This window comes from Pan troglodytes, chromosome 1, assembly GCF_028858775.2.
Source record: "Pan troglodytes isolate AG18354 chromosome 1, NHGRI_mPanTro3-v2.0_pri, whole genome shotgun sequence".
In the NCBI taxonomy this organism is placed as follows: Eukaryota; Metazoa; Chordata; class Mammalia; order Primates; family Hominidae; genus Pan; species Pan troglodytes.
In genome coordinates this window covers 97,966,370-97,993,846 of record NC_072398.2, presented here as the reverse complement: position 1 = coordinate 97,993,846, position 27,477 = coordinate 97,966,370, and the positions used below count along the sequence as shown (strand labels likewise).

Below are 27,477 nucleotides of genomic sequence, written 5' to 3'. Positions count from 1 at the left end.
TCCTTTTTTTGATATAAAATAGATACGATATTTTTCTCTTCTGTTCATTGGTAGGTTGGATCTCTGATGTGTGCCATAGGGGCAAAACTTGAGGCAAGGAAGAGAGAAGGTTTTGTGTCCTGATTCTGCTCCTCTCTTTGTCACTTGGTCTGAGTATTATTACTTAGACCCTAATAGCATCATCACCCTGCGTGCTCTTGGAATTAGTCCCAGTTTTGCAGTCACAGATAGCTAAGCAGTTGGCACCAAAATTCCATGGAGCAACATCGTCTCATCTTTATTCTAGGTATTTTGCAAGAGTATAGCAGCCCTAGAGCTACATGTTCGTGTGATAAAACTAGGAAAGGTAGCAAGGTAGAACTTTTTAGGGAGTAGAAAGTTTCAGAGCCACTCTGCATTGAAATTACTTACTTGCTTTTTTTCTCTTGTTTAACTTTATTCAGTGACTTTTTGCATACAGAGGAGCTTACTTTCTAGGTGGTAACTACCAGACTAGAAGCAGATGCTGGCTTTTGGTTCTGCCTGGTCTCTTCTAAACCGTTTCCTCTGGGTAAAAGAGGAGAGGATAGGCCAGGCACTGACCAAAGAGTCTAGAATCAGCATTTTTATTTTCAACTGAAAGCATACAGAGTACCTCATTGAGAATCAGATTCCATAGTTGCTAGTGTTGCACAAGCATGTGGGTATGCTGGGGGATGGGGCAGCTGAGGGTTTTGACAGGAACCGTGTTCTTTGAGATGGTAATTAGAATTTCATGAAGGTCTAGGTAAATTGAAAATTAAACCTTGCTGTGAGCCTAACTTTGCTCTTGCATCACACGTAATGGCCAGGCATGGTGGCTCATGCCTGTAATCCCAGCACTTTGGGAGGCCAAGGCAGGTGGATCACGAGGTCAGGAGTTAAGACCAGCCCGGCCAAGATGGTGAAACTCTCTCTCTTCTAAAAAAAATACAAAAATTAGCCAGGCGCAGTGGCTCACCCCTGTGATCCCAGCACTTTGGGAGGCCGCGGCGGGTGGATCACCTGAGGTCAGGAATTCAAGACCAGCCTGGCCGACATGATGAAACCCCATCTCTGCTAAAAATACAAAAATCAGCCAGGCATGGTGGCGGGCACCTGTAATCCCAGCTACTTGGGAGGTTGAAGCAGGAGAATCTCTTGAACTGGGAGAAGGACGTCGCAGGGAGCCATGATGGTGCTGTTGCACTCCAGCCTGGGTGACCAGCAAAACTCCGTCTCAAAAAAAAAAAAAAAAAAAAAGGCCGGGTGTGGTGGCTCACGCCTGTAATCCCAGCACTTTGGGAGGCCGAGGCAGGCGGATCATGAGGTCAGGAGATTGAGACCATCCTGGCTAACACGGTGAAACCCTGTCTCTACTAAAAATACAAAAAATTAGCCAGGCGTGATGGCACACACCTGTAATCCCAGCTACTCGGGAGGCTGAGGCAGGAGAATTACTTGAACCCAGGAGGTGGAGGTTGCAGTGAGCCGAGATCGTGCCATTGCACTCCAACCTGGGCAACAGAGCGAGACTCTGTCTCAAAAAAAAAAAAGCGACAGAGCGAGACTCCATCTAAAAAATAAAAATTAAAAAAAAAAGGGACAGGTGCGGTGGCTCTTGCTTGTAATCCTAGCACTTTGGGAGGCTTGAGGTGGATGGATCACTTGAGGTCAGGAGTTCGAGACCAGCCCGGCCATCATGGTGAAATCCCGCCTCCACTAAAAACACAAAAATTAGCTGAATGTGGTAGGAGGCGCCTGTAATCCCTGCTACTCAGGAGGCTGAGCAGGAGAATCACTTGCAGTGAGCTGAGGTCATGCCACTGCGCTCCAGCCTGGGCGATAGAGTGAGACTCCATCTCAAAAAAAAAGAAAAAGTTATATTTCCCAGAGAAAATATGGATATTTGAATAAGAAAGGGGTCTAGAATAAAAATGGAATATGCACGAGGCCTATGTGAGTATGGAGAAGGAGAGAGGGACATACACAGTTGCTATCCAAAAGGATCTGGTATTACTGAGCAAGAGGCAGGAGTTTATACTTACGTTTAGTTTGACTCAAACTCTGATGCTTTCAGTATGCTTGACAGAGATGTGAGTGTGTGATACACTCTTATGATTGTTTTTTTCCCCCCCCCCCAGCAGCATCTGGAATCAAGAGACCCATGGCATCTGAGGTGAGTTTCATACTGATACAATGGTTACTAAAACCTTAATTCTGGGATAGAAGGAACCTGTTTATGACATTTTTATTTTTTCTCTACTTAGCTCTTGGAAGCTAGACAGGATTCTTACATCTCATTGGTGGGCTAGAAATTATGCAACTCATCTTTTATTGTAGTTTATTTTAAATATTAACAATATCTCACATTTATTGAGCATTTTTAATGTACCAAATGCAATATATACCAAAAAGTAAATACTGTACCTAAGTGCCCTTTAAGATATTCTTATTTAATCCTTCAAACAACTACAGTGAGGCAAATACTGTTATCTGTTTTACAGATGAAGAAAGTGAGGATTGCATAGTTACTAAGTGGGATTAGTAAAGCTGGGATTCAAATTCAAACCCAGGCAGTCTGACACTAAAGCTCATTTTCTTTGTTTTGCTGTTATGGCCTCCTGATTGCATACCTTCGATGAATATGAAGAACTTTTAGCCATGCAGAAGCTGTTAGTTTCGCAAGTTTCTCTTTTTTGTCCAGAATATCGCCATTTTGCTCAACTTTCTTCCCATGGTGTATTTCCTAACCCTCTTCTCACTTCTTGCCTCTCCCCTGGGTTTTGTGAAAGGGGTCTCAGAATGCAGGCCCTTTTGACCTGGGACTTCAAACTTTCTCTCAGAACATCTTCCAGCATCTGTCAGGTGATATACTGAGAGTTTTCTGGTACTAAGGGCCTTGGCTAAAAGAATAGAACTTGAATATCAGGTCTTAAGATTGGGACATCCAGCCAGTCATGGTTGCTCATGCTTGTAATCCTAACACTTTGGGAGGCCAAGGTGAGAGGATTGCTTGAGGCCAGGAGATCGAGACAGGCCTGTGCAACATAGTGAGACCCTGGTTCTACGAAAAAATAAAACATTAGCCAGGTGCACACCATAGTCCCAGCTACTCGGGATTGCTTGAGCCCAGGAGGTTGAGGCTGCAGTGAGCCATGATCACACCACTGCCCTCTAGCCTGGGTGACAGAGACACCCTGTCTCAAAAAAAAACTGTGATACCCTGTTTCCACTAGCCTCTCAGCCTTCTGGCTTATAAACTTAATGAGTATTGATGTTATGAAGAGTAACTTCATGTCTGTTGCTCTGGCATCTTGGCTCTTGGGGATAACTTTCTAGACTGCTATACTGGTTTACTCCTCCCTTCTTGCCTTTTTTTTTTTTTTGAGATGAAGTCTTGCTCTGTTACCCAGTATAGAGTACAGTGGCTCGATCTTGGCTCACTATGTCCTCTGCCTCCCAGGTTCAGGCAGTTCTCCTGCCTCAGCCTCCCAAGCAGCTGGGATTACAGGTGCACGCCACCATGCCCGCCTAATTTTTGTATTTTTAGTAGAGGCAGGGTTTCACCCTGTTGACCAGACTGGTTTTGAACTCCTGACCTCAGGTGATCCACCCGCCTTGGCCTCCCAATGTGCTGGGATTACAGGTGTGAGCCACTGCGCCTGGCCTCTTTTCTTTCTTTCTTTTTTTTTTTGAGACAGAGTCGCACTCTGTCGCCCAGGCTGGAGTGCAGTGGCATGATCTTGGCTCACTGCAACCTCTGCCTCCTGGATTCAAGTGATTCTCCCGCCTCAGCCTCCTGAGTAGCTGGAATTAGAGATGCACGCCACCACGCCAGGCAAATTTTTTGTATTTTTAGTTGGAGATGGAGATTTGCCATGTTGCCCAGTCTGGTCTCAAACTCCTAGGCTCAAGTGATCTTCCCCACTTGGCCTTCTGAGTAGCTGAGATTACAGGTGCATGCCACACCACCCAGCTATGTTTCTTTTCTTTTTTTTTTTTTTTTTGAGACAGAGTCTCGCTCTGTCACCCAGGCTGGAGTGCAGTGGTGCGATCTCGGCTCACTGCAACCTCCACCTCCCAGTTTCAAGCAATTCTCTGCCTCAGCCTCCCGAGTAGCTGGGATTATAGGTGCCTACTACCACGCCTGGGTAATTTTTGTGTTTTTAGTAGAGACAGGGTTTCAACATCTTGGCCAGGCTGGTCTTGAACTCCTGACCTCGTGATCCACTTGCCTCCACCTCCCAAAGTGCTAGGATTACAGGTGTGAGCCACCGCACCCGGCCATCGCCGAGCTATGTTTCTACTACTGTTTAAAAATACTCACCTTTGGTTGGGTGCAGTGCCTCACACCTATAATCCCAGCACTTTGGGAGGCCAAGGCGAGTGGATCATCTGAGGTCAGGAGTTCGAGACTAGCCTGGTCAACATGTTTGAAACCCCATCTCTACTAATAATACAAAAAATTAGCTGGGTGTGGTGGCACATTCCTGTAATCTCAGCTACTCGGGAGGCTGAGGCTGGAGAATCGCTTGAACCTGGGAGGCGGAGGTTGCAGTGAGCCGAGATCGTGGCATTGCACTCCAGCCCAGGCGACACAAGTGAAACTCTGTCTCAAAAAAAAAAAAAAAAGTACTCTTATTTTCTGGCCGGGCATGGTGGCTCACACCTGTAATCCCAGCACTTTGGGAGGCTGAGGCAGGTGGATCACTTGAGGTCAGCAGTTTGAGATCAGCCTGGCCAACATGGTGAAACCTCATCTCTACTAAAAATACAAAAATTAGTCAGGTGTGGTGGTGTGCGCCTATAATCCCAGCTGCTCGGGAGGCTGAGGCGAGAGAATTGCTTGAACCGAGGAGGTGGAGGTTGCAGTGAGCTGAGATTGTGCCACCGCACTCCAGCCTGGGCAACAAGAGCGAGACTCTGTTTCAAAAAAATAAAGAGTAAAAATACTCACTTTTATTTTCTGTGTCTTCTTTCTGAGGACCAAAGGGAAAATATGTGTCCCTTGGAGTTTTCTTCTGTGATCTTTTAGCCACTTAATTCATTGGGAACCAACATTATAGCTGTATATTTGCATGGGATAGATCTGAAGATTTTGTAAAATGTTTTTAATCTAGAAAGAATATGTTGTTTCAGTTTATTTTGTTTTGATGTACCATTGTGGTAGCTATTTGGTGTCTTACATGGGAATTGTATTATAATCTTGACTCTTCTTCTAGGTGCCTTATGCCTCTGGCATGCCCATCAAGAAAATAGGCCATAGAAGTGTTGATTCCTCAGGAGAGACAACATATAAAAAGGTGTGTCTGGATGAAACCTTCTCATCTTACTCCAGGAGCTCAGCAGCTTACTCTGGGAACTCAGTCTCCTTGAAATTACTCTCCATGTACTGTCCTGTTTCTTGATCTCCTAAGCTTTTGCACATAATACAGCTTAGACTTTAGATTTATTTCTCAAAGGGTAAATTGTCTCCTTTTTGTATATGAATGTTTAAATGAGATTTTTTTTGGCTGGGCACAGTGCCCCAGGCCTGTAATCCCAGCACTTTGGGAAGCCGAGGCAGGCAGATCATTTTAGGCCAGGAGTTCAAGACCAACCTGGCCAACATGATGAAACTCTGTCTCTACTAAAAATACAAAAATTAGCTGGGTGGCACACGCTTGTGGTCCCAGCTACTCGGGATGTTGAGGCAGGAGAATCGCTTGAACCTGAGAGGTGGAGGTTGCAGTGAGGTCAAATTGTGCCACTTGGTGGCACTAGCCTTGGTGACAGAACAAGACTCCATCTCAAAAAAAAAAAAAAAAATTAGTGAACAAATCTGGCATTGGTTGCTATTTTACTGAGCTGAAGAAACTGGGTCTCCCTGTTAGGTATAAATATGTAACAAGGCCATGAAAGCCATTCTTATCTTGCCACAGGGAACCATGTCTCTCGCAGTCTTTCTGTCTTTTTGTCCATTGCTGGATATATATCAATAGAGGGCCAGGTCCCAGCCCAGCCTGTTGATACAAATATACACAATAGGTCAGACTTTTTTTTCTCTTCAATTTTTTTTTTAGAGCCAGGGTGTCAATCTGTCACCCAGGCTGGATTGCAGTGGCATGATCATTGGCCGGTAGCAGGAGGCTATTGTAACCTCCGACTCCTGGGCTCAAGTGATCTTCCTGCCTCAACCTCCTGAGTAGCTGGGACTACAGGTGCACACCACCACACATGGATAATAATAAATTAGTTTTATGACATGATCTCGCTGTGTCGCACAGGCTGGTCTCAAACTCCTGCCCTCAAGCATTCCTCCTACCTAAACCTTCCAAAGTGCTGGAGTTACAGGGGTGATTGACCGTGTCTCACCCCCTTTTCCTCCACAAAGACAGTCATTTAGCTGGCGAATAGTACCTAGGACATCTGCTTTTTTGAGCTCTGAATATCAAATGGACTGGAAAGGAGCAGTAATAGTGAAAAAGTGGAAATTGGGCTGGTGAAGGGAAAACAGAAGCATCCTGGATCCTTGAGGGATCCAAATTCTTGAGTTCTGGACTGGTTTTCAGATGGTTTAGGCTTCCTGAGGGACAGTGTTCAGTCTCCCATTTAGCATCTGTGGTTTGTCTAATATGGGATGTGAAGATTTCTTGGAGTTCTAGGTTTCTGGCCTATGTAAATTTTGTGTTCGTTCTCTATTTCATTGTCCCAAGTAGCAGAGGTGGACTGACTCATTCTCAGTCAAGGACTTGACAGTCCCCAGAATGGACTCTGTGGCTCATGTCAATTACTTTTACTGAGCTCTTCATTTTTAAATTTTTTTTTTTAAGAAATGGCATCTTGCATTTGGGAAGCTGAGGCGGGTGGATCACCTGAGGTCAGGAGTCGGAGACCAACCTGACCAACGTGGCAAAGCCCCATCTCTACTAAAAATACAAAAATTAGCTGGGCGCGGTGGTGGGCATCTGTAATCCCAGCTACTCAGGAGGCTGAGACATGAGAATAGCTTGAACCTGGGAGGCGAAGGTTGCAGTGAGCCGAGGTCGCGCCATTGCACTCCAGCCTGGGCAACAGAGCGAGACTCCGTCTCAAAAAAAAAAAAAAAAAACAGGAAAGAAAGAAATAGGATCTTGCTCTGTTGCCCAGACTGGAATGCAGTGGGTGCGTTGATGGCACACTGCAGCCTTGAACTCCTGGGCTCAAGCCATCCTCCTACCTCAGCCTCCAAAGTAACTGGGACTACAGGCCTCAGCCACCACACCTGGCTTATTTAGCTTTTTTTTTTTTTTTTTCTGAGGGAGTTTTACTCTTGTTGCCCAGGCTGGAGTGCAATGGCGTGATCTCCACTCACCACAACCTCTGCCTTGCGGGTTCAAGCGATTCTCCTGCCTCAGTCTCCCAAGTAGCTGGGATTACAGGCATGCACCACCATGCCTGGATAATTTTGTATTTTTAGTAGAGATAGGGTTTCTCCATGTTGGTCAGGCTGGTCTTGAACTCCTGACCTCAGGTAATCTGCCTGTCTCGGCCTCCCAAAGTGCTGGGATTACAGGCATGAGCCACAGCACCCGGCCATTTAGCTCTTTTTATATGTTGAACATTAAGATAAAAAGATGAGTTTCTATTATAACTGGGGAGGCAGATACTTAAAAAAAAAAAAGAAACTAATAATTTATTTTCCTTTGACCTATTTGTACATGAAAAAAACTAGTTGTAGGCTGGGCATGGTGGCTCATGCCTGTAATCCCAGCACTTTGGGTGGCCGAGGCAGGTGGATAACGAGGTCAGGAGATCGAGATCATCCTGGCTAACACGGTGAAACCCCATCTCTACTAAAAAAAAAATACAAAAAATTAGTCGGGTGTGGTGGCTTGCGCCTGTAGTCCCAGCTACTCAGGAGGCTGAGGCAGGAGAATGGCGTCAACCAGGGAGGCGGAGCTTGCAGTGAGCCAAGATCACGCCACTGCACTCCAGCCTGGGCGACAGAGCGAGACTCCGTCTCAAGAAAAAAAAAACAAAAAACTAGTTGTAATTTATTGCCCATTGAGGACCAAGTAGAAATATAAGTAATGCCTGGCCGAGGTTGGGGATGAGGCAAATAGAGCAAAGCTATCTAATCAAAGTTTCTGCAGTGATTGAAATGTGCTGTATCTGTGCTATCCAATATGGTAGCTAGTAGCCACACTTGAACTGTAAGTAGTAAGACTGAGAAAATGAAGTTTTAAATTTGAATTAACTTAAATTTAAATAGCCATGTGTACCTAGTGGCTACTGTTATCAGACAGCAAATATCTAGATGATGCTATACTTTCCCACGGGCTTGGAATCCTGGATTGTAAGAGTGGGGCTCTTGTATTTGTGTTTTGACCAAGTTTGATAATTCTAAGTCTGAATACTGCTCTCAGAAATAATTTGAGTCTTTCATGCTTTCTTCTTCAGTTAGGAGCTCTTTTACCACACTGTTGCCCTTTTTTTTGAGACAGTCTGGCTGTGTTACCCAGGCTGGAATGCAGTGGTGTGATCTTGGCTCACTGCAGCCTCTGCCTCCCAGCTTCAAGCAATTCTCCTGTCTCAGCCTTCTGAGTAGCTGGGACTACAGGTGCACACCACCTCATCCAGCTAATTTTTGTGTTTTTAGTAGAGACGGTTTCACCACATTGGCCAGGCTGGTCTCGAACTCTTGGCCTAAAGTGGTCTGCCCACCTCAGTCTCCCAAAGTGCTTGGATTAGAGGCGTGAGCCTCCGCCCGCGCCCACCCCACCCTGTTGGCCTTGAGACACACTAGTCAGGCCCTTCCTTAGAGGACTGAAGTTTCTGCCGCCAGGCAGTCAGATCAGAATATTGGTTAATTTTAGGGCTGGGCATGGTGGCTCATGCCCGTAATCCCAGAGCTTTGGGAGTCCTGAGGTTAGGAGCTTGAGACCAGCCTGACCAACATAGTGAAACCCCATCTCTACTAAAAATATAAAGAATAAGCAAGGCGTCGTGGTGCATGCCTGTAATCTCAGCTACTCGGGAGGCTGAGGCATGAGAATCGCTTGAACCGGGGAGGCAAAGTTTGCAGTGAGCCGAGATCATGCTGCTGTACTCCATTCCAGCCTGGGTGACAGAGTGAGACTTAGTCTCAAAAAAAAAAAAAAAAAGGAATATTGGTTAATTTTAGTTACACTCGATATCAGATGAAGGAAATGTTTAGAGGGCTCCAGATACACTCTGGGGGCAGAAACCTTAGGAGTGAGAACTAAGAACGTTGTGTCAATACAATGTATCTTCCAAATACAGATATGGAACTCTTGTTTAGGCAGGCCAACAGGAGGGAGCACCTTGCCTAGCTGAGGCTGGCTCAGAGAGTCCCAGCTTTGCTACTCTGTATCCTCACTGTCCTTCCAATCTTTACTAAGCTTAATTGCAGAGTACAGCATAGGGATGGGGAAACTGGATTGTCCCAGTTTTATCTGAACTATTGCTCAGACTAAAGGACGTTTGTTTTAAAGTGTTCCTTCTAGCTTCCCCTTTCTGAATTTTTATTGTTATGATCCTACTTATACTAGGAATTTTCTTCTCATTTCTGTTGTTTCTCAGACAACCTCATCAGCCTTGAAAGGTGCCATCCAGTTAGGCATTACCCACACTGTGGGGAGCCTGAGTACCAAACCAGAGCGTGATGTCCTCATGCAAGATTTCTACGTGGTTGAGAGTATCTTCTTTCCCAGGTACAGAGTTTAATGTTCAGGAGCACGTCCTGGAAATGTGGCCTTTTCACATCAGCCCAGGGCAGTTTTAGGGGTTCAGGTCGGACAATTTAGACATGTGTCCATTTCTTAACCTGGTTATAATCAGGGCGATGTGGGACTAGAGAGTTCGGAGAGCAGATACTGTCCTCTAGATGCTTCCATTAGCCTCTGTCCTATGGATTGACCCGTAAAAAACAACCTCATGCATTGGATAGGAGGCAGTGTGATTTCTTCTTCTTCTTATGTCTTGCTGTCCATGCTGTGCCATTGTCTCACTAACTCATCTAAGAAGGGCTGTAATTGTCTTAGGAGGAATGTATTCCCCCACTCCCCCCACCATGAGGTGACTCTGAGTGTCTTCGCAAGGTAGATTCTCTGGATGATAGGGACTGGCAAGTTATGGCTACCTCTGTTTAACCCCACAGCGAAGGGAGCAACCTGACCCCTGCTCATCACTACAATGACTTTCGTTTCAAGACCTATGCACCTGTTGCCTTCCGCTACTTCCGGGAGCTATTTGGTATCCGGCCCGATGATTACTTGGTAAGCATCTGGATATCAGGACACTGTGACTCCAGTATCAGAGGGATATTCCCAAAGGAAGGCCCCTTTTCTCCACAGTCTCGCTCTGGTTTTTATTTAGAAAAGAATTGCATCTGTAGTTGATTTTTGTGTTGGGCAAGGCCCTGATGTGTCTAAATCTCTTAGTTCTTCTCTGTTTGCCCCAGTATTCCCTCTGCAGTGAGCCGCTGATTGAACTCTGTAGCTCTGGAGCTAGTGGTTCCCTATTCTATGTGTCCAGCGACGATGAGTTCATTATTAAGACAGTCCAACATAAAGAGGCGGAATTTCTGCAGAAGCTGCTTCCAGGATACTACATGGTAAGGGAGAGAGAAGCACTGTCCACCTGTGCTGCTCACTTCTGGGCAAGGCTGGGGAGGCTGTCTTCAGCAGGGTAAAACAGTGTCAGCACTTCTATCTTAAGAGTGTAGTTCAGGCCAGGCGCGGTGGCTCACGCCTGTAATCCCAGGACTTTGGGAGGCTGAGGCAGGAGGATCACGAGGTCAGGAGATCAAGACCATCCTGGCCAACATGGTGAAACCTCGTCTTTACTAAAAATACAAAAAATTAGCCAGGCGTGGTAGCGGGCGCCTGTAGTCCCAGCTACTCAGGAGGCTGAGACAGGAGAATGGCGTGAATCTGGGAGGCGAAGTTTGCAGTGAGCCGAGATCCTGCCACTGCACTCCAGCCTGGGTAACAGAGCAAGACTCCGTCTCAAAAAAAAAAAAAAAAAAAAATGTTCAGTTTTGTGCTTTTCACCCCATTTCTTTTGCCTCTCTATGGTAAAAGGGGTTTTGTTTATCTGTTCTAAGTGTTGTTGATCTCCCAGGCTCAAGTGATCCTCCCACCTCAGCCTCTCACGTAGTTGGGACTAAAGGCACGCACCACCACACCTGGCTAATTTTTATAAACTTATTTTATTTTTTCGTGACGGAGTCTCGCTCTGTTGTCCAAGCTGGAGTGCAGTTGCACAATCTCGGCTCACTGCAACCTCCGCCTCCCAGGTTCAAGCAATTCTCCTGCCTCAGCCTCCTGAGTAGCTGGGATTACAGGCATGCGCCACCATGCCAAGCTAATTTTTTATTTTTTAGTGGAGACGGGGTTTCACCATGTTGGTCAGGCTGGTCTTGAACTCCTGACCTCATGATCTGCCTGCCTCGGCCTCCCAAAGTGCTGGGGTTACAGGCATGAGCCACTGCACCTGGCTATTTTCGTCTTCTGTTCTTAGTTCAGCTTCTAGTTTGGGGAATGAGGTAGGTTATTTCCCTTGATAATACTCTCTGCAGCCTTACTCTGATTGCTATTGGAGGTTCTGGAGAAGTTAGGTAACTCTCCTTACCTGCCTTACCATCCCCAAGAATATACTATACCCAGGGCAGAGAGTGTCGTCTTCTCTTAAATCTCTCTGAAGAAATATATCCATCTTATATTGGTATCCTGACTGATTTCTGTATTGGAGAGTCTGTGGCACAGCTTGATGGTGAACTTACCATTGAAATAGATGCATAGGGAAATTTAAAGCATATATGATGTAGGTTTATGGACACATTGTGTCTAAATCTCATATAGGAGATAAAGGGAGGATGGGTGGTAACTTTTACTGGTGAGTTTCACTGAAAATCAGCTAAGTTGTTCTCCTACTTCTGTTTCCTTTTGTGTTCTCAGAACCTCAACCAGAACCCTCGGACTTTGCTGCCTAAATTCTATGGACTGTACTGTGTGCAGGCAGGTGGCAAGAACATTCGGATTGTGGTGATGAACAATCTTTTACCAAGATCGGTAAAAATGCATATCAAATATGACCTCAAAGGCTCAACCTACAAACGGCGGGCTTCCCAGAAAGAGCGAGAGAAGCCTCTTCCCACATTTAAAGACCTAGACTTCTTACAAGACATCCCTGATGGTCTTTTTTTGGATGCTGACATGTACAACGCTCTCTGTAAGACCCTGCAGCGTGACTGTTTGGTGAGTTTGTTACTTAGACACCAAAAATCTCAGTTACTAAAACAGCTTGATTGTTCTTAGGCATTAAGTTTGTGGGAGATGGAACTCTGTTCCTTAGCACTGTATGTCCTGGGCTGTATTTAAAATAACTCTTAATTAGTTCATTGCCATTCCTTTACATTTTTACTTTCTCCCCGTTTATCCTCCCACAATGGGATTTATTTCCTTCTCTAGCTAGCCTGGGCCTCATAGTCAAATGTTCTGCTTATTTTCACACCAACATTATCCTTCCTCAGATTTTGGTCCTGGCTGCCAAATCCAAATTTATATTTTGGAAGCTGAGTGCTGCTGAAGAATATTACACAACTGTGTATACTGGCATCTACAGAATTATGATATCCAACCCCACTTGGGCTTTCAATATCGATCTTCAGTACACTTGCTGTTGCTCTCAATAGAGATTTCAGATGTTTGGCATTCTAATCAAACCATTTTCTGACTCTCATCTCCCTAGCTTTGTTTCTCAACAAGCTACCTTAACTTTTTATCCTATTTCATCCTCTCATGCTGCCCCTGTCACCAATGGATAAATGTATCTACATTTTACTTTATTTTTTATTTTTTGAGATGGAGTTTCACTCTTGTCACCCAGGCTGGAGTGCAATGGCACGATCTCGGCTCACTGCAATTTCCACCTCCCAGATTCAAGCGATTCTCCTGCCTCAGCCTCCCAAGTAGCTGGGATTACAGGCGCCCATCACCACGCCTGGGTCGTTTTTGTATTTTTAGTAGTGACAGGGTTTCACCACGTTGGTCCCGCTGGTTTCAAACTTCTGACCTCAAATGATCTGCCTGCCTTGGCCTCCCAAAGTGCTAGGATTACAGGTGTGAGCCACCGCACCCGGCCTAGATATCACTCTTGACCTCTGTACTCTTCTGTCATGTGAACACTTCCCACTGTTGCACATATTAAACTGTATTGTGTTTATTTTACATTTGTATCCCTTTCTAAATGTATAATGTCCTTGAAGACAGAAACTCTCTCTTTAATATCTTTATATCTCTGTAAGGAGGCACAGTGCCTACATGGTGGAGATTCAGTAAATGTTTAACTGAATTGAAGCTAGTCATACAAGGTCCTACCACAGATCTGTTCTGCCACAAAGTGTACTTTACCAGAACCTCATTGTGGAATCTTCACAGCACAAATATGTATTCCTTGTTCTTTTGAGAAGGTAGTGTTCTCTTCATGGAGACATACATGGAAAGAACAAAGATGGTCTTGTGGGCTAGGCAGTGGGACTTGGAAAAATTATATTAACTCAAATGAGAGAAAGCTAAGGGTATGTAAATAAAGACTAACCAGGCCGGGCGTGGTGGCTCACGCCTGTAATCCCAGCACTTCAGGAGGCTGAGGCAGGCAGATCACCAGGTCAGGCGTTCGAGACCAGCCTGGCCAACGTGATGAAACCCCAACTCTACTAAAAATACAAAAATTAGCTGGGTGTGGTGGCACGTGCCTGTAATCCCAGCTACTTGGGAGGCTGAGGCAGGAAAATCGCTTGAACCAGGGAGTTGGAGGTTGCAGTGAGCCAAGATCGCGCCACTGTACTCCAGCCTGGCGACAAAGCAAGACTCCGTCTCAAAAAAAAAAAAAAAAAAAAAAAATTTAGCCTTACAGATTCACTGTAAGGCTAAATTAAATAATTACATCATGAAAGCTGTCAAGCCAGGCGTGGTGGCTCATACCAATAGTCCCAGCACTTTGGAAGACTGAGATAGGCAGATCCCTTGAGCCCAGAAATTAGAGACCAACTGGGCAGCATGGTGAAACCCTGTCTCTATGAAAAATAAAAAATTAGGCAGGTGTAGTGGTGTGTGCCTGTAGTCCCAGCTACTTGGGAGGCTGAAGTAGGTGGATATTTTGAGCCTGGGAGGTTGCAGCTACAGTGAACCGAGATCACACCACTGCACTCTAGCCTGGGTTACAGATTGATACCCTTTCTCAAAAAAACAAAAAAATTGTGAGATCCTGAAAAATATTTTTATTTCTTTCAAGGCTCAGATCATGTTTTTTTCCTTCCATTAGGTGCTGCAGAGCTTCAAGATAATGGATTATAGCCTCTTGATGTCAATCCATAATATAGATCATGCACAACGAGAGCCCTTAAGCAGTGAAACACAGTACTCAGTTGATACTCGAAGACCGGCCCCCCAAAAGGCTCTGTATTCCACAGCCATGGAATCCATCCAGGGAGAGGCTCGACGGGGTGGTACCATGGAGACTGATGACCAGTAAGTGGGCTCAGGGCCACTAGGGGGGAGAACATAGGCCCACAGCACTTTTCTTTTCTTTTTTTTTTTTTTTTTTTTTTTTTTTAGTTTCACTCTTGTTGCCCAGGCTGATGTGCTGATGTGCAATGGCACGATCTCAGCCTACTACTACCTCCACCTCCTGGGTTCAAGCGATTCTCCTGCTTCAGCCTCCTGAGTAGCTGTGATTACAGGCACCTGCCACCACACCCAGCTAATTTTTTGTATTTTTAGTAGAGAAGGGGTTTCATCATGTTGGGCAAACTAGTCTACAAACTCCTGACATCAGGTGATCCACCCGCCTTGGCCTCCCGTAGTGCAGGGATTACAGGCGTGAGCCACCGTGCCCGGCCACAGCACTTTTTCTTTAGGAAGGGACCCAGCTTCTGGAAAGGAGTAGCCTTGACTCAGCAGTTGGATCAGTAACATTATTGTTGACAGAAGTATAGAATGAGCTTGAACGAGCTTTCTTAATACAAAATGAAAAGAAGATTAATTTCGGGTTTATAGTATATGTGGGAAGGAGAGCTGTTCAAGAGTTAAAGACTTAAAAAATTATAGTCTTAAATGCATGTCTGCAAATTATATTAGAACTTTATTAGGGCTGGGCACAGTGGCTCATGCCAGTAATCCCAACACTTTGGAAGGCTGAGGCAGGCGGATCACTTGAGTCCAGGAGTTTGAGATCAGCCTGAGCATCATGATGAGACCTCATCACTACAAAAACTCAAAAATTACCTGAGTGTGATGGTGAGCACCTGTGGTCCCAGATACTCAGGAGGCTGATGAGGCAGAATTGCTTGAGCCCAGGAGGTCAAGGCTGCAGTGAGCCACTGTACATGCCACTGCACTCCAGCCTGGGCAAAAAGAATGAGACCCTGTGTCAAAAAAAAAATTATTATAGACTTCTTTGTGGAAGGCATCCTTCTTCATCATGCCTAGTAAGTGTAATTACTGAAGTGTCACAAATATCTTAGATTGTTTCATTTTTTTAAGGTACCTTGTAATATGACTCTCAAGAAGAGTGTCTTAGTGGGCATAAATTAAGATAGCAAAAGTACTGAAGAAGTTGAGTTAATTAGGAGAGCATTCCCAAAATTGCTGAGTAGTGGCAATTTTAGATTCTCTTTGGTGGAATCAGAGTGGAAGAGGTAGGCAAGAAGATTTGGAGAAAACTAGATTATAATACATACTGTAGAGAGTTCCTGGGGTTAGAGGAAGGATCTCATTTTCTCCTGTTTTTTTAATGTATTTTTTTCTCTTTTTGTTTTCTTGATCACTTACTGTCTGACCTTCTGGTTTATGGAGGATGAGGCAGTTATGTGTAGGTTTCACTTCCCCATCCTGATCTGACTAAACTAGCCAACAGATTTTCTCACCCTTTCCTTTTTGCCTTTTCCAGTATGGGTGGCATCCCTGCCCGGAATAGTAAAGGGGAAAGGCTTCTGCTTTATATTGGCATCATTGACATTCTACAGTCTTACAGGTGAGGAGCATATGGATCCCAAATTAAGAGAGGGTGGATACAGATAACCAGTCACGTTTCTCTTTTAGATAGGTTTGTTACCAAGTTCTTCCGGAAGCAAGAACAGTGAGTTGAAGTCTGGCTACTTACTTCATTAGTTTTCAGATGGTTTATTTCCTTGATTTTGCCTCTTTCCCCGGCCTTTATAACCCTTCCTCCCCCATCTCCCCAGACATAATGTATACCTTCTGTGGAAAGCTGAGTCAGTCCTTGGAAGCACCAGGATAGAATATGCCATCTGTCTGGCTCTTTGCAAAAACCTATGAGATGAGTCATGTTCCACATGGGGATACAACTGGAAACGTTACCCTTTTCCATGGAGGAAAAGCAGGAGGGTCACTGTGTTCTGTAAAATGTATTAGACTGTGGAACTAAGAGGCAATGGAGTGATCATCAGGGAGGAGCTGGAATTGTTAGACCCCAGTTTTGTTCCTGTAAGGTTTTAAATACTAATGAGGACTGGACGGTACTTGATTTGTTGGTTCAGTATTATCATCCAGTTTTAACTACCCTTTCCAGTCTTGCCTATCTGTTCCTTCAGCTCTCCTTTTATAATAAATATTCATGTTCCTGATTTGCCAGGGACATAAATTGCCCTTTTCCCATGGGGGGAATAATTGACTTACCTAGAAACAACATTGGTCTCCGTGATGAACCAGCACTGCCATGCCTGTTCTTGGGAAAACCAGTGTACCAGTAGATGTGCTTTCTCAGCTTCTGTCTTTTCAAGAGTTTCTATTACCCCTTTAACCCCCTAAAATATAAAGCTATTAAGGTCATTTATTTAAAAATGACGTGAGTAGGTGATGTACATTTTTCTTGCAGGTTTGTTAAGAAGTTGGAGCACTCTTGGAAAGCCCTGGTACATGACGGAGTAAGTAGTAATACTAGAGGCTCTCTTACCATACACTTCTGCCTCCATCACTTCTGATTGGCCTCAGTTTCTTGCAATTTTTTCTTTTTTTTTTTTTTTTGAGACAGGGTCTCACTCTGTCACCCAGGCTGGAGTGCAGTGGCGTGATCTCGGCTCGCTGCAACCTCCGTCTCGCATTTCAAGTGATTCTCCTGCCTCAGCTTCCCGAGTAGGTGGGACCACAGGCGCGCGCCACCACGCCCAGCTAATTTTTGTATTTTTAGTAGAGACGGGGTTTCACCATGTTGGCCAGGCTGGTCTCAAACTCCTGACCTCAAAGTGATCCGACTACCTTGGCCTCCCAAAGTGCTGAGTTGAGATGGAGTCTTGCTCTGTCACTCAGGCTGGAGTGCAGTGGCACAATCTCAGCTCACTTCAACCTCCATCTCCCAGGTTCAAGCAATTCTCATGCCTCAGCCTCCCATGTAGCTGGGATTACAGGTGCCCACCACCATGCATGGCTAAGTTTTGTATTTTTAGTAGAGATGCGGTTTTGCCATGTTGAACAGGCTGGTGTCGAACTCCTGACCTCAGGTGATCCGCCCACCTCGGCCTCCCAAAATGCTAGGATTACAGGTGTGAGCCACTACGTCTGGCCCCTTCTATTTATTTCATCTGTGGGTTTTACCCTTCTGCTAGGGGCTCAGTCTGGGGGAAGATGGCCCTTGGACTAGAGTTCCTCTTGCCGGGCCTCCTTCTAACTCTATAGCATTTCTTCTGCTCTGCAGGACACTGTCTCAGTGCATCGCCCAGGCTTCTACGCTGAACGGTTCCAGCGCTTCATGTGCAACACAGTATTTAAGAAGATTCCCTGTAAGTGGTTTCTACCAATTGACTGCCTACTCCTGCCCAGTGGCTCCCTTACCCCAAGAGAACAGAGGGCAGGACACCTCTGGTAGGGAGCTGCCAATGCCAGAGGCCTCTCCTTCCACCTACATCCCATGAGAGCCATTTCTTGTCCTTTGTGTTAGTCTGTCATAGTCATTTCCAAGTTGCTGTTTCCCCCTTGGCTCTTCCTGCATATGTCAATGAGGTGAGGGCCATTTCTGGGGAATTGGGATTTGCAAAAAAATAAATAAATAAATAATGTGTAGTTGTGGATGTAAGATCCATGCCACAGAGATAGGCAGAGCCTATGTACAGAGATACGCAGTGAGGTTAATGGTGTTCTGTTTTGTCTTCTAGACTATCTCAGGTGGTTACAGAAGCATTTACTGATTTCTGCTTAGCACATGTTTTTAGTCTCTTTTCTCAACTTTCTTGTTTAGGAAGTGCCAGTATTTTTTTGCAAATCTTCCATGCTGCTGCCATAGCAAATTCTAGCTTCTCTTTCCCTTCTTCTCATATTAGGCATCATTATTCCCATAGCGAGGGAGAGGGGACCTAGGCATGCCAGTCTTAAGGAATATGGAAAAACCAGGCTGGGTGCAGTATCTCACACCTATAATCCCAGCACTTTGGGAGACCAAGGCAGGAGGATCGGTTAAGCCCGATAGTTTGGAACCAGCCTGGGCAACATCATGAGACCTTGTCTCTACAACAAATTTTAAAAAGATAAAAAAATTTTTACAAAGTGATAAAAATTACAAGTATCAATTATTTAGTGCTGGGCACATACATGCTAAGAAAATGTAGAGTGAAAGAGTTATCTTTCTTGGCCCGGCACAGTGGCTCACACCTGGAATCCCAGCACTTTGGGAGGCCAAAGCAGGTGGATCACCTGAGGTCAGGAGTTCGAGACCAGTCTAACCAACGTGTTGAAACCCTGTCTCTACTAAAAATACGAAAATTAGCCGGGTGGTGGTGAGCACCTGTAATCTCAGCTACTCAGGAGGCTGAGGCAGGAGAATCACTTGAACACGGTAGGCAGAGGTTGCAGTGAACTGAGATAGTGCCATTGCACTCCAGCCTGGGTGACAAGAGAGGAAACTTCATCTCAAAAAAAGTTATCTTTCTCAGGTTTTACTATAGGATACTATTAAAGAAAAAGGGGGGCCAAGCGCAGTGTCTCACACCGGTAATCCCAGCATTTTGGGAGGCCGAGGAGGGCAGATCACAAGGTCCGGAGATCGAGACCATCCTGGCTAACATGGTGAAACCCCGTCTCTACTAAAAATACAAAAAAAAATTAGCCGGGCATGGTGGTGGGCGCCTGTAGTCCCAGCTACTTGGGAGGCTGAGGCAGGAGAATGGCATGAACCCGGGAGGCGGAGCTTGCAGTGAGCCAAGATGGCACCACTGCACTCCAGCCTGGGCGACAGAGCAAGACTCTCGTCAAAGAAAAAGAAAAAGGGGGCAGGGCAGTGGCTCATACGTATAATCCCAGCACTTTGGGAGGCCTAGGTGGGCGGACCACCTGAGGTCAAGAGTTCGAGACCAGCCTGACCAACATGGTGAAACCCCGTCTCTACTAAAAATATAAAATTAGCTGGGTGTAGTGGCGCATGCCTGTAATCCTAGCTACCCAGGAGGCTGAGGCATGGGAATCACTTGAACTCTGGAGCGGAGGTTGAAGTGAGCCAAGATCGCGCCATTGCACTTCAGCCTGGGCAACAAGAGCGAAACTCCATCTCAAAAAAAAAAAAAAAAAAAAAGGAATTATGCAATAGGGTACATTTCATCTGATGGAAGTAAAGCAGTCATCAAGGCTCCATGTTGGAGGGGTAGGTGTGGATATGTTTCCTTTCTTCTAGGTTTTCATGCCTCTTGGAAAGTGAAGTGAGCTAACACCTTGTTCTCTGAATAGTAATTCATAGGCCTGTCTTTGTTGACATTAGCCTTTTCACTTTTCAGACCAACTTTGGGTGTGTGTTGGGGATACTAGCAATTATTTGTATCTATGTCTTGGTAATAGTTGCTAAGGTAGTTGCTAAGTAGGCTCTCTCTTTCCCTTTTGAAGTGAAGCCTTCTCCTTCCAAAAAGTTTCGGTCTGGCTCATCTTTCTCTCGGCGAGCAGGCTCCAGTGGCAACTCCTGCATTACTTACCAGCCATCGGTCTCTGGGGAACACAAGGCACAAGTGACAACAAAGGCAGAAGTGGAGCCAGGTCAGCGCTAGGGCTGGGGTCCCCATGTGATTGGGTACTCCCTCCCTTCCTTCTGAGCCGTTACCTTGTCTGGCCAGGACCTCTGCTCCCATTTCTATCCAGGAAGCCTAGCTGCTACATATTTTTCCTTGTATTTACTGTACCCCATCTTCTCTATCTTTTTTCCAGGCGTTCACCTTGGTCGTCCTGATGTTTTACCTCAGACTCCACCTTTGGAGGAAATCAGTGAGGGCTCGCCTATTCCTGACCCCAGTTTCTCACCTCTAGTTGGAGAGACTTTGCAAATGCTAACTACAAGGTTGGTTTATTGGCCCCTTTCTCCATATAATCTTATCTCTCTTTTCAAGTCCTTGGAAACCTCTATAATTTGATTGCATCATAATAAATTACCCCAAAGATTAGTGGCTTAAAATAACAAACATATATCATACTTTCTGTGGGTCAGGAATCCAGGCCCAGCTTAGCTGGGTCCTCTGGCTCAAGATTTCTCATGAGGTGGCATTTAAGCTGTTGGCCAGGGCTGGGGTCTCATCTGAAGGCTCAAACAGGAAGATCTGCTTTTAAGCTTATTTATGTGGTTACTGGTAGGATTCTGTTCCTTGTGGGTTGCTGAACTGAGGGCCTTAGTTCCTTGCTGGCTGTTGTCTGGGGGCTTCCCTCAGTTCTTTGCTACATGGACTTCTCCATAGGACAGCTCAGAACATGGCACCTGGGCTATCTGACAAGTGAACAAGAGAGCATGTGCCTGTGCAGAAACCATGGCCTCTTATAACTTAATCTCAGAATTGACATTCTACTTGTGCTACATTCTGTTCACTAAATGCAGCCCACACTCAAGAGGAAGGAATTACCCATGGGTGTGAATACCAGGAGGTGCAGGGATCATTGTGAGCCATCTTAGAAACTGCCTGTCATAGTCTGCTCTCTGGTCTCCAGTAATTTACATACCTCCATGTCGAAAATACACTGACCCCCTCCCAGGGTCTCATCCCATTGTAGCGTTAGCTCAGAGTCCAGAGTTTTATTACCTAAATTAGGTCCGGTTGGATGAGCCCCCCAGGTATAGTTCCTTAAGCACAGCTCCTCAAGTACAGTTCTTCTCAATCTGTGAACTTGTGGAACCAAAGAGACAAGTTATCCTTTCCCCATGTACCTAGCATACAATGGTGAGACAGGCATTAGATAACCAATATACACATTTCTGTACATAAAAGGGGAGAATGGGAGACACAAAAAGGAGTCATTGATTTTATTTGCTGTTCCAAAATCCAGGAAATGTTGGAGTTTCTTTTATCAGGCCTCAAAGCAGAAGAATAATTCTCCGTGGTTCTTGGCTCTACCCTCTAGACTCTTGGTTTTGTCTTCTGAGTCTTCCTTTTTCATCAAAGCTAGAGTGTGTTTTTACCTGAGTTCTTTTCTCAGGCTGCTTCTTTCCAGTAGAATTTTGAGGGAACTAGTGGTCTCTATTTTGTACTGTTTCTGTCCTTTTTGATCCAAGATGGCAGTGTTTCTACTGATACAGAAGATTTTGTGGGCCCCCTGTGATTCTCCTTGGGATTTACTCCATTAGACAAAAGCCACACTCATAAATATCTTCTTTATGAGACCTAAGCTTCTTACAGACTCTGTTTTTCGGTTGAAAGGATCTGTGAAACATAATCTTCTGAACAGCCTTTTGTATGACTGAATAGCACAATCAGCCCTCCGTATCCACAGGTTCCACATCCCAGATTCAACCAACTGTGGACTGAAAATACTTGAGAGCCTGGTGTGGTGGCTCATGCCTGTAATCCCACCACTTTGGGAGGCTGAGGTGGGAGGATTGCTTGAGGCAGTTTGAGACCAGCCTGGTCAATATAACGAGACCCCATCCCTTTAAAAAAAAAAAAAAAGAAAGAAAGAAACGAAAAAATACTGAAAAAAAAAAAAAAGTCGTGAAAATGTTATGTTGTTGCTGATATGTACTGTACAGTTAGGCCTGTACTTAACATGTACAGACTTTTCTTGTCATTATTCCCTGAATAATATAGTATAACAACTATTTACATAGCATTTACATTGTATTAGTTATCATAAATAATCTAGGAATGATTTAAAGTATATGGAGGGCCAGGCGTGATGGCTCACGCCTGTAATCCCAACACTTGTGGGAGGTAGAGGCGGCCAGATTACTTGAGCCTAGGAGTTTAAGATCAGCCTGAGCAACATGGCGAAACCCCATCTCTACCAAAAATACAAAAAAATTAGCCAGGCGTGGTGGTATGTGCCTGTAGTCCAAGTTACTCAGGAGGCTGAGGCAGGAGGATCGCTCGAACCCCGGAGGCAGTGGTTGCAGTGAGCCGAAATCGCGCCACTTGACTCTAGCCTGGGTGACAGAGCGAGACCCTGTCTCAAAAGAAAAATAAATAAAAATAAAGTATATGGAGGATGTGTGTGAGTTATATGCAAATACCATAGCATTGTATATAAGGGACTTGTGCATTGTGGATTTTGATATTCAAGGAGGGGTCCTGGAACCAGTCCCCCACAGTTATTGAGGGATGACTATACTCTGAACCAATACCTTTTGTTTTTCTGAGGTCTTAATAAAATGTTTCACAGTCATATGTTTGCCTTCATCTTTAGACCACATTTTCTTGGCAGTGCCCTGGAGCTTATCCTTGCTCAAAAGCCTTTTTTTTTTTTTTTTGGTAGAGATGATGTCTCATTGTGTTAACCAGGCTGGTCTTAAACAATCCTCCTCCCTCTGCCTCCTGAAGTGAGCCACCGTATGTGGCCTGCCATTTCTTAATTTTAGCATTGTTTGCTCTCTGGAGAGGCTTAGAATTTTCAAAACTTATCAAGTTCTGGCATTTTTGTTTAATAGTCCTTCCCATAATTTCTTTATTTTCTCCTATATTTTATTATAAGCATCAAGAGAAAACCAGGTGGCACCTTCAGGACTTTGCTTGGAAATCTCCGTAGCTAGATTGTCCAATTCATTAGGCACATATTCTACTTTTCACATAATCACAAATCACATTGTTGCTAAACTTTGTGCTGCTGCCTTACTAGCATCTCCTTTCCTTCAAGTTCCAATAAAATTTTTCTCACTTTAAGCCCTCACTGGTAACCCCCTTTAAGTCCAAAATTCTATAAACAGCATATTCAGGACACTACCTTTTCACTAAAATGCTCCTCCAAGCCACCCCCAATGTTTTGTTTTGTTTTGTTTTTGTTTTTCGAGATGGAGTCTCACTCTGTTGCCCAGGCTGGAGTACAGTGGCACGATCTTGGTTCACTGCAGTCTCTGCCAACAGGGTCTCCCTCTGTCACCCAGGCTAGAATGTAGTGGCACTATCTTGGTTCATTGCAACTTCCGCCTCCCAGGTTCAAGCGATTCTCCTACCTCAGCCTCCCGAGGAGCTGGGATTACAAGCGTGCACCATCACGCCTGGCTAATTTTTGTATTTTTGGTAGAGACGGGGTTTTGCCATGTTGCTGAGGCTGGTCTTGAACTCCTGGCTTCAGATGATCTGCCTGCCTCAGGCTCCCAAAGTGCTGGGATTACAGGCATGAGCCACTGCACCAGGCCACCACCCCCAAATTTTAGATTTTTGTTACAGCAGCACCTCAATTCCAGGTACAAAAATCTGTATTATCTATTATTGTGTAACAAATTACCCCCAAACTTAGCTGTTGAAAACAAACATTTGTTATCTCAGTCTGGGTGTGGTGGCTCACACCTATAATCCTGGCACTTTGGGAGGCCGAGGAGGGCGGATCACCTGAGGCCAGAAGTTCGAGACCAGCCTGGCCAACATGATGAAACCCCATCTGTACTAAAAATAGAAAAATTAGCCAGGTGTGGTGATTTGTGCCTATAATCCCAGGTACTCAGGAGGCCGAGGCGAGAGAATTGCTTGAACCCGGGAGGCAGAAGTTGCAGTGAGCCAAGATAGTGCCACTGCACTTCAGCCTGGGCGACAGAGCGAGATCCGTCTCAAAAAGAAAACAAAAATTTGTTATCCCAGTTTCTGTACCTTAGCTGGATGCCTTTGGCTCGGGTTCTCTCGAGATTACAGTCAAGCTATTAGTCCAAAAGCTTATCTGAGGGAAGATCAGCTTCTCAGCTCACTTATATGGTTGTTGGCAGTATTCGGTTCCTTGTCACATCGCCCTATCCATAGCCAACTCATAGCATAGGAGCTGGCTTTCCTCAGAGCAGGCAAGCAGGGGCTAGAGCATGAGTCCAAGAAGAAGATACAGTATTTTTGTAATCTAATCTCAGAATTGACATTCCATCTCCTGTGCTGCATTCTGTTCATGAGAAGAGAATCACTAAATGCAGCCCACACTTGAGAGAGAATTACACAATGGCATGGATCTCAGGAGGCAGGGATTATTGGGGGCAATCTTAGAGGGTACCTACCACACCTGGAGATTGAAACAGAAGAGGGCAGGGTACTGGGAAATATTTTATAGTATTCAAGAAGCTAAATATGGTTAATTAAAACAGTGTGCTTCTAAATCTAGTAGCTTCTCAGCCTCTTCTTTCCAAATTCTAAATTGATTCTGAAGTGAAAATTAGAGAAGCAGTATGAGATTTAAAAGGAGAGTCCTTTGTTGTTGTCTTCTAATTCTTTTTCTCTCTGCTTCCATTTTTTTTCTCCTGTTAGTACAACCTTGGAAAAGCTTGAAGTTGCAGAGTCAGAGTTCACCCATGTGAGTATCTGGGATGTGTAGGAGGTGAACGTTTTGCAAGGTATAAAGAGGATCACTGATGGCCTGGAGCAGGAAGTTAATTGGCAAGATTAGAGGATCTGGGTACCTCCTAAATCTTGTTTTTTATTTTTTATTATTTTTTTTATTTTGTACTTATTTATTTATTTATTTATTTATTTATTTTTGAGATGGCGTCTCACTCTGTTGCCCAGGCTGGAGTGCAGTGGTGCAATCTCAGCTCACCTGCAACCTCTGCCTCCTGGGTTCAAGCAGTTCTCCTGTCTCAGCCTCCGGAGTAGCTGGGACTACAGGTGCGTGCCACCACGCCCGGCTAATTTTTGTATTTTTTAGTAGGCGCAGGGTTTCATCATATTGGACAGGCTGGTCTTGAACTCCTGACGTCGTGATCTGCCCACCTTGGCCTCTCAAAGTGCTGGGATTACAGCCGTGAGCCATTGCACCCAGCCATCGTGTTTGTTTTTTTGAGACGGAGTCTCGCTCTGTCACCCAGGCTGGAGTGCAGTGGCGCAATCTCGGCTCACTGCAAGCTACGCCTCCCAGGTTCACGCCATTCTGCTGCCTCAGCCCCTTGAGTAGTTGGGACTACAGGCGCCCACCACCACGCCCGGCTAATTTTTTGTATTTTTAGTAGAGCAGGGTTTCACCGTGTTAGCCAGGATGGCCTCGATCTCCTGACCTCGTGATCCACCTGCCTGGGCCTCCCAAAGTGCTGGGATTACAGGTGTGAGCCACCGTGCGTGGCCGCCATCTTGTTTTTTAAAAAAGATTTTTGGTACCTCATACTTGGAGGCTGAGGCTGAAATAGAAACTTCTTAACGCTTGAATTCCATTTCTGCTTAATCTCATACTCCACATCCTTAACTTTACACTCTCCCTTTTCAGTAAGCGCAAAGCCTCAGAAGACCTGGAACAAGATTCTGCCATCTCTGTGATCCCAAGATGTCAGCCCTTGCCCCAGCAATGCTGAATTTTCTTCTACTTGGTCATCAAAAAAGGAGTGTAATAGAAGTGAGGGGAGCTGCTCCTCCATCTTCTTCCTGAAGAAGAACCTTCTCTCCTTCCTCTTCCTCATGAATGGGCCTTAGTGCCTCAGAGAGTTGAGGACCGCAGCATCCCCTCCACTCCAGAGTTGGGTGGTACGGATTTTCAACTGGCCAACCCTTTGCCTCCACTATTGAGTTTTTTTCAGACCCCCATTCTTCATGCTGGAAATGGGATTGCTGGACTTGGCAGCTTTCTTTCCCCTCGTCTTTGACCAGGAACCGGACTCTTAATTTCCTCAGGACAGACTAGCTGGCACATTATCCCTACCTTAGTTCTTTCTCTCTGACTCCTGGAAGAATACTCCTGTAATCTCTGTAAAGGTTTTTGGGGGTAAGGGTGTTTAACCACCTCCCAGCTTTCTTCTTCTTTTTTTTTTTTTTTTCCTGAAAAAAGGAAAAAGCACACAGCACACAATTTCAAGCCATTTTCAGATCAGAACTCCAGAAGTGTTGACAAGATGCCTATTCGTAGAGTTCCCTCAGAAGAGCCATGGTGTTTATGAAGAGAAGAGTAGTGATTGCTCTGCCAGAAGCAGCTCCTCTTTAAACTCCTCCTCTCTTGATGAATTTCTTAAGGCTGAAGGAATGAAGAGAGTGGGACATGGGGTAATCTTTATCCCTTTTGTTAAAACAGGAGGCAGCCATGGGCTGGGAGATCATAGCCCTTCCTAGGCAGAATCCTGTTCACTGCCAGGCTATAATAATTATTACTATTTTGCAATTTGAAATATATTCTGGTTGTTTTTCTAAATGTGAAGACTTACCAAATGAATTTTAGATCATTCTCCAGAGGAGATTTTTTTTGCTCTTCTCATCTTTTCCAACAGTGTTCTTCTGTTTGTGGAGCTAAGGTAAAGAGGGGACACCTCTGTCTGTTTAACAGACAGTCCATATCTGTGAGGCCAGCAAATATTTTCTTAAACTCATGGGGAGACAGCAGATTCTTGCCTTGGTGAGGTCATTGCTGTGCCATATGTCCTATCCCCCTGTCTTCATGCAGGGAAGTTGGAAATGGGGGCTACATATGCCCTCTCCTCCCTGTCTACAAGAGTTGTGGTTTTCCATCTGATCCTTCCACTCTTGTCAGGGGAAGAAGGGGGCCTGGTATCTCAGGCAGATTGTTGAATTCCTGTTCTATCCCTTCTCTATCCCACCCTGCCTTGATAATATGTTAGCCGATACCCCAAATAACTGTCTATATTAGACACCCCCAGCCAGTTTCTGGCTGCCTGTCTTTGCTGCCATGTTTTTTACAAGAAGGAAAGAATTCTTGCTATTTTTTTTTCATAATTTACTATTTATGATGTATTTAAGTGTTTTATTAAGGACAGAGTTCTGTTAGGGGTGGGAGGGAATATTTGAGGGAGGGCTGGGTCTTAGGGAAAGGAATGGGGAAGCAACATTTTTATTAAGTGTTACTATTTGCCTCTACTTTGTATTGTTCAGAAATGGCAAATACAATATAAAAGTGATATATGGTTTTAATGTAATAAACTTTAATCAGTTATTTAGACCTCTTATTTTTTCTGATTCTTTTTCATATACCATCTGCTCACCCTCCTACTCCACCACCCAGGCTCAGTTTTGTTCATGTTGCCCTAAACAAAGGCTGCATACTTTCCAGCTTGCAACACTCCAGCTTCACTCTTAAGGCTTTATGTCCTTATATCCTCTTCCTCAGCAACCCCATT

At 44.9% G+C, this 27,477-nt stretch overlaps 1 protein-coding gene across 12 annotated transcripts in view; it reads left to right on the top strand.

Moving 5' to 3' along the window:
- PIP5K1A (phosphatidylinositol-4-phosphate 5-kinase type 1 alpha) overlaps positions 1-27,306 on the top strand; it is a 50,911-nt gene extending 23,605 nt beyond the window's left edge. For 3 of the 12 annotated variants that reach the window (XM_009430373.5, XM_009430366.5, XM_063785239.1), the window contains 14 exons: positions 2,145-2,176; positions 5,223-5,303; positions 9,565-9,695; positions 10,142-10,259; positions 10,445-10,597; positions 11,943-12,242; positions 14,311-14,516; positions 15,937-16,020; positions 16,885-16,933; positions 17,701-17,785; positions 19,872-20,018; positions 20,187-20,316; positions 24,677-24,722; positions 25,626-27,299. In XM_009430373.5, coding sequence (XP_009428648.1) covers positions 2,145-2,176; positions 5,223-5,303; positions 9,565-9,695; positions 10,142-10,259; positions 10,445-10,597; positions 11,943-12,242; positions 14,311-14,516; positions 15,937-16,020; positions 16,885-16,933; positions 17,701-17,785; positions 19,872-20,018; positions 20,187-20,316; positions 24,677-24,722; positions 25,626-25,628 — 1,565 coding nt within the window. In that variant the 3' untranslated portion in view covers positions 25,629-27,299. Of the gene's footprint in view, positions 1-2,141; positions 2,177-5,222; positions 5,304-9,564; positions 9,696-10,141; positions 10,260-10,444; positions 10,598-11,942; positions 12,243-14,310; positions 14,517-15,936; positions 16,021-16,884; positions 16,934-17,700; positions 17,786-19,871; positions 20,019-20,186; positions 20,317-24,676; positions 24,723-25,625 lie in introns of all 12 variants that reach the window. The other 9 variants (XM_016959622.4, XM_016959592.4, NM_001137558.4 and 6 more) reach the window with 8 other exon arrangements.
- Positions 27,307-27,477: the final 171 nt, after the last annotated feature.